Raw genomic sequence first — 9,421 nt, 5'->3', positions numbered from 1 at the left:
AAGATAGTCTTTGCGAAAAGGCAAACATCAGACTCCTCCCACAAGGAAGGTGCTAGCCCTGAAAGCTGTTGCTGCTCTTGACCTTCGCTTGGCAGCCTATTCACATGCAGAAGAGCACTGTGGATCTGTGCTTTCCAAAAGCCCTAACAGCTCACCGTTCTTGGCAGAGCCTGTTCCCGAAACGGCAAACATCCTTCTTGAACTCCCACAAGGCATTAGCCAGCCCTGAGAGCTGTTGCTGCTCTTCATCTTCCCGTGCAGTGTATTCAACAGGCACAAGAGGTCTCTGCATCCGTGCTTTCCAGGAGACCTGAAATGTCTCCGTTCTCGGCAAAGCTTCTTTCCGAAACGGCAAACATCTGGGTCCTTCTCCCACAAGGAAGGTGCCAAACCTGAAAGCTGTTGCTGGTTTTCACCTCCCCATGCAGCCTATTCAAAGGCACAACAGCAGCGGGGATCTGTGCTTTCCCACACCTGATGGCACTCGTTCTTGGCATAACCTCTTTCCGAAATGGAAAACATCCGGGTCCTTCTCCCACAAGGAAGGTGCCAGCCCTGAAAGATGTTGCTGGTCTTCACCTTCCTTGGCAGCCTATTCACTGGCATAACAGCATTGGGCATCGGTGCTTTCCCACAGACACGACATCTCATCATGCTCGTACTCACAGATCTTCTTTCCAAAAAGATAATCGTCCGGCTCCTTCTCCTACAAGGAAGGTGCCAGGCCTGAAAGCTGTTGCTGCTCTTAACCTTCTCCGTGCAGCCTATTCACACGCACAACAGCACTGGGGATCTCTGCTTTCCCACAGACAGAGCATCTCATGGAGCTCATTTTTTGCAGAGCCTCTTTCCAAAATGGCAAACATCCAGCTTCTTCTCCCACAAAGAAGGTGCCAGCCCTGAAAGCTGCTGCTGGTCTCTTTCTTCCACGTGCAGCCTATTCACAGGCACAACAGCACTGGAGATCTGTTCTTTCCCACAGATTGAACATCTCATAGCAGTTGTTATCGGCAGAGTCTCTTTCTGAAGTGGCAAACGTCTGGCTCCTTCTCCCACAAGGAAGGTGCCAGCCATGAAAGATGTTGCTGGTCTTCACATTCCATTGGCAGCCTATTCACAGGCACAACAGCACTGGGGATCTGTGCTTTCCCACAGACGGAAGGTCTCATGGCTCTCGTTCCCGGCAGAGCCTCTTTCTGAAAAGGCAAACATCCGACTCCTTCTCCCTCAAGGAACGTGCCAGCCCTGAAAGATCTTGGTGGTCTTCATCTTCCCTGTGCAGCCTATTCACAGGCACAACAGCACTGGGGATCTGTGCTTTCCCACAGGCAGAATACCTCATGTCTCTCATTTTCGGCAGAGCCTCTTTTCCAAAATTGCAAACTTCCGGCTCCTTCTCCCACAAAGAACGTACCAGACCTGAAAGATGTTGCAAGTCTTCACCGTCCCTTGGCAGCTTATTCACCTGCACAACAGCACTGGGCATCTGTGCTTTCCCACAGACAGAACATCTCATGGCAGTCGCCCTCGGCAGAAGCTATTTCCGAAGTGGCAAACATCCGGCTCCTTCTCCCACAAGGAAGGTGGCAGCCCTGGAGACTATTGCTGGTCTTCACCACACCTTGGCAACCAATTCACAGGCATGACAGCACTGGGGATCTGTGCTTTCCCACAGACGGAGCATCTCATGACTCTCGTTCTCGGCAGATCATCTTTCTGAAATGGTAAACGTCCGGCTCCTTCTCCCTCAAAAAACCTGCAAGCCCTGACAGATGTTGCAGGTCTTCACCTTCCCCGTGCAGCCTATTCACAGGCACAACAGCACTGGGGATCTGTGCTTTCCCACAGACGGAAGGTCTCAGGGCTCTCGTTCTCGGCAGAGACTCTTTCCGAAAAGGCAACGTCCGGGTCCTTCTCCTGCAAGGAGGGTGCCAGCCCTAAAAGATGTTGCAGTTCTTCAACTCCTCTAGGCAGCCTAATCACAGGCACAACAGCACTGGGGATCTGTGCTTTCCCACAGACGGAACACCTCATGGCACTCGTTCTCGGCAGAGCTTTTTCCGAAAAGGCAAACGTCCGGCTCCTTCACCCGCAAGAAAGGTGCCAGACCTGAAAGTTGTTACAGGTCTTCATCTTACCCGTGCAGCCTATTCACAGGGGCAACAGCACTGGGGATCTGTGCTTTCCCACAAACCTTTTCACAAAGTATTCAGCATGCACTTTACGGTAAATATTTATGCAAAGGACTTGGCTACATTTGCATTATTTCCTCCTCCTCTCTTAGAACTGTGCACTGCGTAATCAGCTCATGAAATTTCTAAATCCCACCCTGTTTGCAGTACATGACAGGACAATAGCAAGCCTGGAGGAAGAGGCACTTGTGCAAGGCTCTGTGACAGACCAACTGCAAGGCACTTCAGGATACGGAAGCCTGCTGAGGACCATAGCAAAGAGATGGTCCAGATCTCTTTCAATGATATGTCTGTTGGGTTTGTTCCTACAGCTCCCATACCTGTTGGAGCATCTTGTATTTCCCATTCCTATGTTGTATCTTCTTTACTAGGACATAACCAGTTCAGAGAAAGCAGCCGGCATACGAGGAGACCTAGGCTTCTGCTAGGTGCAAGTCTGTCCTGCATACAAAGCACACAGGCCAGCAAGCTGAGTAAGGGGTAAGGGGGGCTAGAAAAGACAAGGAAGATGGGAGAATCCTGCTGGGCCCCCAGGAAATATCTGTGTAAAATAATCTGGATCGGAAGTATCACATTTGAATCATATCTGAATGAGTCTCAGTGAGGTGAATGTCAGGGGAACTGCACAAATACAAAGAGGGGGCTTTTATTAGCAATTTTCCCTCAGTCTGTCTAGAGGCCCTAATATTGTCAAGGGGCATAAAGGCTGACATATTCACTTACATCAACATGAAAGCCTTTCTCAACAATACCAAAAAATGTGAACTGTCATAAGGAACAAACAGATTTCTTAAAATGTTCAGAGGGAGGAGCAGGTGAAGGGGGAAAGAAAAAAATTAGCTACCAAAAGATAACAAACTCAGTTTGAAATGGGTGGAAGTGTTTCCATGAATATCAGGGCCTTTGGACTGCCCCTTAAATGCATCATAATTGGATGAACACATTCATAGAATCATAGAATGGTTTGGGTTGGAAGCGACCTTAAAGATCATCTAATTGCAACCCCCATGCCATGGGCAGAGGCACCTTCCACTGGACCAGGCTGCTCAAAGCCCCATCCAACCTGGCCTTGAACACTTCCAGGGATGGGGCATCCACAACCTTTCTGGGCAACTTGTTCCAGTGTCTCATCACCCTCACAGTGAAGAACTTCTTCCTTACATCTAATCTAAATCTACCCTCTTTAAGTTTAAAGCCATTACCCCTTGTCCTATCACTACACGCCCTTGTAAAAAGTCCCTCTCCAGCTTTCTTGTAGGCCTCCTTTAGGTACTGGAAGGCTGCTATAAGGTCTCTCCAGAGCATTCTCTTCTCCAGACTGAACAACCCCGATTCTCTCAGCCTGTCTTCATAGAAGAGGTACTCCAGCCTTCTGATCATCTTCATGGCCCTCCTCTGGACTCGCTCCAACAGGTCCATGTCCTTCTTATGCTGGGGGCCCCAGAGCTGGGGTCTCACAAGAGCGGAGTAGAGGGGCCAGATCACCTCCCTTGATATGCTGGTCATGCTTCTTTTGATGCAGCCCAGCATGCAATTGGCTTTCTGGGCTGCAAGCACAGATTGCTGGGTCATGTTGAGCTTCTCGTCAACCAACACCCCCAAGTCCTTCTCCACAGAGCTGCTCTCAACCTACTCATCACCCAGCCTGTATTTGTCCTTGGGATTGCCCCAACCCATGTGCAGGACCTTGCACTTGGCCTTGTTGAACTTCATGAGGTTGACATGGGCCCACCTCTCAAGGTCTCTCTGGATGGCATCCCTTCCCTTCAGCAAGTTGACTGCACCACACAGCTTGGTGTCATCAGCAAACTTGCTGAGGGTGCACTCAATCCCACTGTCCATGTCGCTGACAAAGATGTTGAACAGCACTAGTCCCAATACTGACCCCTGAGGAATGCCACTTGTCACTGGTCTTTACTCAGACATCAAGCCGTTGACCACAACTCTTTGAGTGGAACCATCCAGCCAATTCCTTATCCACTGAGTGGTCCATATGTCAAATCCATGTCTCTCCAATTTAGAGACAAAGATGTCATGCATGACAGTGTCAAGTGCTTTGCACAAGTCCAGGTAGATGATGTCAGTTGCTCTTCCCTTATCCAACAACACTGTAACCCCATCATAGAAGGCCACCAAATTTGTCAGGCACAATTTGCCCTTAGTGAAGCCATGTTGGCTGTCACCAACCACCACCTTATTTTCCATGTGCCTTAGCATAGTCTTCAGGAGGATCTGCTCCATGGTCTTGCCTGGCACAGAGGTGAGACTGACTGGCCTGTAGTTCCCTGGGTCTTTCTTTTTTCCCTTTTTAAAAATGGGTGTTATGTTTCCACTTTTCCAGTCAGTGGGAACTTCATTGGACCACCACAACTTCTCAAATATGATGGATGGTGGCTTAGTCACTTCATCCACCAGTTCCCTCAGGACCTGCGGATGCATCTCATCAGGTCCCATGGACTTGTGCATTTTCAGGTTCCTTAGATGGTCTCGAACCTGATCTTCTCCTACAGTGGGTGGTTCTTCATTCTCCCAGTCCCTGCCTTTGCCTTCTGTGACTTGGGTGGCGTGGCTGGAGCACTTGCCAGTGAAGACTGAGGCAAAAAAAGTCATTGAGTACCTCAGCCTTCTCCATGTCCCAGGTAACCAGGTCTCCTGTTTCCTTCCAGAGAGGGCCCCCATTTTCCTAATCTTCCTTTTATCACCAACGTACCTATCACTTTTCTTGTTGCCCTTGACGTCCCTGGCCAGATTTAATTCTATCAGGGCTTTAGCTTTCCTAACCTGATCCCTGGCTGCTCAAACAATTTCTCTGTATGCCTCCGAGTCTACCTGTCCTTGCTTCCACTCCCTGTAGGCTTTTTGTGTTTGACTTTGTCCAGGAGCTCCTTGTTCATCCATGCAGGCCTCCTGGCATTTTTGCCTGACTTCCTTTTTGTTGGGATGCATCGGTCCTGAGCTTGAAGAAGGTGAATCCTTGACCAGCTTTCTTGGGCCCCTCTTCCCTTCAGGGCTTTATCCCATGGTACTTTACCAAGCAGATCATGGTACTCTACCAAGCAGATCCCTGAAGAGGCCAAAGTCTGCTCTCCTGAAATCCAGGGTAGCGAGCTTACTGTGGGCCCTCTTAGCTGCCAGAAGGATCTGAACTCCACCATTTCATGGTCACTGCAGCCCAGGCTGCCCTTGAGCTTCACACTCCCCACCAGACCCTCCTTGTTGGTGAGAACAAGGTCCAGCATAGCTCCTCTACCACTTGGAAAAGGAAGTTATCACATTCCAGGGACCTCTTGGATTGCTTATGCCCTGCTGTGTTGTCCCTGCAACAGATATCAGGGTAATTGAAGTCCCCCATGCGGACCAGGGCTTGTGAATGTGAGGCTGCTCCTATCTGTCTATAGAGGCCCTCATCCGCTCAGTCTTCCTGGTCGGGTGGCCTGTAGCAGACCCCCGCTATAATGTCACCTGTCCCTGCCCTCCCTTTAATCCTGACCCATAAGCTCTCGATCAGCTCCTCATCCATCCCATTGCATTGCAGTAAGACACAGTTATAAGGGTATGCATGGGATGACTGGCAGTAAATGGTTAAGCCTAAACTGTTTTGCAGACTTCTCCCAATTCCACAAAATATACCACCTTTGAAAAGAAAAAAAAAAAACCAACAGTATAACAGTGACTGCAAATTGAGAAGTGTTTTGTTTTTTTTTTAACGCAGTTGTAGGCAATAAAAATAGACTGACCTTCCAAAGCTGCAACGCTGACCTTTACAGTGGGGTACAGTTAATGACTTTGGTGTTGAGAAGCTTGGAGCAACTGTCCCAGGTATTCTGCAATATAAAGCAATGGTAAAGGCTCTCTAGTGACAGCGGTTCAGATAACAGTGTGCTTCAAAACAAGGGGGTTGTTTTTTCGGTTTTGTTGGGTTTGGGTTTTTTTAAACCACCTTACCTCTTGGTCAAAGACAGATCCCCCGAGTTTGTAATCTTGTCCACATACTATATGTAGCACTTGTCCACATACTATATATAGCACTTAAACCCTAGCTGACATCATGTTTTTTCTACAGCGCAGCCTATCAGAAAGGAGTTGGCTGCCTGGCCGCTCTGCGCCCGCAACGCGGTAGGAGGCAGCGGGTCCTGCCCGCGCCGGACGAGGCAGCAAGGCGGGAACGCTGAGGAAGCCCCCCGGAGCGGCGTTTCCATCACGGCAAGGAGCGGCTGGGCCCAACGGCGTCAGCCCGGCTACTTCAGGCAGCCGTTAAAGTCACATTTTCCTCAGCGGAATGCCCGTTAAATCGCACGGAGCTTTGGTTTCAGGTCCCTGAGCCCCCTCGGTGGGCGGTCTCTCGTGCCGGTACGCACAAGCCGTGTGTAAAGGCGCTGGTGGGGGCCATGGCTGTAAAGGCAGGGGCAGAAGGTCAGGTAGCACCACGTTGCGTTCCCCGAAAGCCCTGGGGTGCTCCCGGGCCCGGACTCGCGGACAGCTCGGCCAACCCGCACCCGCGACAGCGCCGGCGACGGGGGTCGCCTCTGAGGTAACCCCTCCCCTCAGGGCTCGCTCCCCGGGGCGGGGCGGGGCGGAGCGGGGCGGGACAGGCCCGACAGGGGCGGGGCGGAGAGGGGAGGGGAGGGGCAGACCCAGCCGGCCCGGCCCGGCCCGGCCCGGCCCGGCCGCCCGCACCGCTGCCGGGGCGGGCCCTGCGCTCTCGCGGGAGCTGCGCCGGCGCCGCCCGTCTCCGTGCGCGGCCGCGGCGGAACCAATAAAGTTTGTTTCAAAAAAGGCGAGAAAAGGGAAGGAAAAAAAAAAAAGCGGTTCCGCCGAGTCTGTCGCGGCTGCAGGCGAGTGCGTGAGTGACTGCCCGCCCGGCCAGCCCGGGGCTGCCGCAGCAGGCGAGGGCGGACGGGCTGCTCCAGCTCCCGCCCCGGCCCCGGCCCCAGCTGCGCTCGGCCTCGGCAGCCGTCGCCCTCAGCGGGGAGCTGCGCCTCCGCCGCTCTCCGGGCCCGCTCGTGAGTATGGTGGGACGGCTGAGGCGGGCACCGCTTCCCGCAGAGGCAGGGCGGTGATAAGGGGCCTGGCGGTGACTCCCGGCAGCACCGGGGCGAGCGGGGAGAGTGACAGCTGTCAGGCTCCCCCCCACCCCCCGGGGGGCGGCTCTGGCTGCGGGCCGGGCCGCGCTGTGGGACGGGGAGCTGGTCTGCGGTGCTGCCCGCGGCAGTCCACGGCCAGGGGAGGGCTGGGTGCCTCCTGACAGCTCCCTCGTACCCTCCTCCCCCTCCTCCCTGCCCTGCAGCGCCTCGTCCCCTCACTTCCCCGGGGCCGGGGAACATGTAAGCGAGACGGGCAGCGTGAGGCGTTCCCAAACAGACGCCGTCCTCCCGGGGGTCGCCGCTGACCTGTGGGTTTTTGTTTGTGTTCCCTCACGGCAGGGCTCGCTTCTCCCTCCCCGAAGTGAGTCTCCTGGCGCGGGAGGAGCGCCGGGCAGACGGCCGCAGCCATGCCGAGCGGTAAGGAGACGCGGCTGCTGCACCTCAGCGAGATGGAGAAGCTGGACAAAACCCTCTTCAGGCTGGAGCAAGGTAGGTCGGGGGCGGCAGGCTGCGGCCTCCTCAACCTCCTCCTCCTGCTCCTCCTCGGCGGGGAGCCCCCAGGGCCGGGTGAGCGGGAAATGGCCGGGCGGGCACTCGCCACCTTCTTCGGGCGGCAATGGAAAGGGAGCTCAGCCTGCGGTGGTGTTCTTATTTTCTTCCTTACTTTTTTCCATGTTCTAATGTGAAACAATTCCTGACATGCTTGCTTCCACTGCAGAGCTCTATGGGCTCCAGTTGCGGTCCAGTCTGTCTCATAAAACACTTGAGAAACGAGGAGTAGGTCGGCTAGGAGCCGTCAGTCTTCATGGGAATGAAGTGTGAAGCATTTTTTAGACAGGCCCTGCAGAACAGGACCTCTCCTTTTATAACCTGTACTTCAGTGACCCGAAAAAGTCCTCATAAGTCAAGCTCTCTAGTATTTATCTGCAACCTGTTATGCAGCACCCCATCTTTAATATTACGATTTTGAAACGTATCAGTAATACTAACATTTTGCAAAGTCTGAGGTAATGTTTCAGAATATGGGATCTTTAGCTCCTCCTAAATCCTATCTTGCCTGTCAGATTTCTTATAGCTGTGCTATGTTAGTATTGTGGCTGCATACTTCTAAGAACTTGACATTATTTCTCTCTGAAAGTGTTTTAAGTCTACTTGCAAAAAAAAACCCAAACCCAACCAAAACAAACAAACAAACCCACAAAACAAAACAAACAAAAAACCACCCCACTAATTCATCCATTATTATGCTGGTCAGCAAATTCAGACTATAAAACTAAAGCCACTGTCTTTAGAAACAACTTTTAATGATGCAACAGTTCTTATTACTCATGAAATTTTGTGGGGTTTATTGCTTTATGTTACTGATCTAAGAACCTGATATCAAAGTGGTTTAGTAGAGGAGCAAGATTTTGGTTCTTGAGAATAATAATTCTCTTCAACTATATTGATTTCAAAATTTTCTGACAGTCTAGTCTAAGAAAATGTCAGTAGTGAAGAAGTGCAGAGTAGTTGACTTTAACCTCTATTTTTAACTCATCCTTCCAGTTGTGTAAATTTTGTTGGAAGGAGTCACACAGAAGTGCATGGCTATCAAACATTCAGACTGCCTCTGCTGCTAGCAGTCTCTGAGAGGGCATAGCTAATTTTGAGCACAGCATTCCTGATGTCAGTATAACTGTTACAGGAAATAAGATATCAATGGCATATATCCCTGTGCTCTAATTTTAGTAATCCCTGTAATAAATGTCAGGACAGTACTGGGGAGAGTGTACTTAACCTTCCAAAAGTGATTGATTTTTATTTTTTTTTTTTTCAATCAATCAGATGAGCTTCATTTTACCTGACAGACATTCAGATCCTAAACCCACTGCTTTACATGGTGGGTTTTGGTGCAGCGGTGATTATGTTAATATGAGAAACTTACATTTAGATGTATTCAGACATTGAATTCTGGTATTAGAATCCCCATGATTCTACATAATAAGCAAGTGGCTTTTTTTCAACTTAAGATACTGGAACTTCATATTGTTCAGGGTTTTTACGCTTTTAAATCATTATCTGTGTATTAATAACTTTCTCTTTTTACAAATACTCAGGTTTCTTTTACTCCCAATTTTGTAGACTGCTAGGGCTAGTAGGTGTTTT

General features: G+C 51.0%; 1 protein-coding gene and 1 long non-coding RNA gene across 6 annotated transcripts in view; one reads left to right on the top strand and one right to left on the bottom strand.

The window, feature by feature from the left end:
• Positions 1–2,143: 2,143 nt before the first annotated feature.
• Positions 2,144–8,087, bottom strand: LOC138686441 (uncharacterized). Of its 2 annotated transcripts, none has more exons than XR_011325824.1 (3): positions 7,583–8,087; positions 5,930–6,016; positions 2,144–2,633 (listed from the first exon to the last, which is right to left on the bottom strand). It is a non-coding gene; the product is annotated as an uncharacterized lncRNA (long non-coding RNA). The 2 variants fall into 2 exon arrangements; XR_011325825.1 differs by lacking the exon at positions 7,583–8,087 and adding an exon at positions 6,138–6,199.
• Positions 6,343–9,421, top strand: part of AGL (amylo-alpha-1,6-glucosidase and 4-alpha-glucanotransferase) — a 39,999-nt gene continuing 36,920 nt past the window's right edge. The window contains exons 1-2 of one of the 4 annotated variants that reach the window (XM_069789545.1): positions 6,343–6,723; positions 7,616–7,765. In XM_069789545.1, the coding sequence (XP_069645646.1) occupies positions 7,684–7,765 (82 nt within the window). In that variant the 5' untranslated portion in view covers positions 6,343–6,723; positions 7,616–7,683. Of the gene's footprint in view, positions 6,724–6,905; positions 7,196–7,349; positions 7,517–7,615; positions 7,766–9,421 lie in introns of those variants that run through there. The other 3 variants (XM_069789543.1, XM_069789546.1, XM_069789542.1) reach the window with 3 other exon arrangements.

This window comes from Haliaeetus albicilla, chromosome 8 (genome assembly GCF_947461875.1).
Source record: "Haliaeetus albicilla chromosome 8, bHalAlb1.1, whole genome shotgun sequence".
NCBI classification, from domain to species: domain Eukaryota; kingdom Metazoa; phylum Chordata; class Aves; order Accipitriformes; family Accipitridae; genus Haliaeetus; species Haliaeetus albicilla.
Note: the sequence above shows the minus strand (reverse complement) of the source record. Positions and strands in the feature narration are given on the sequence as shown.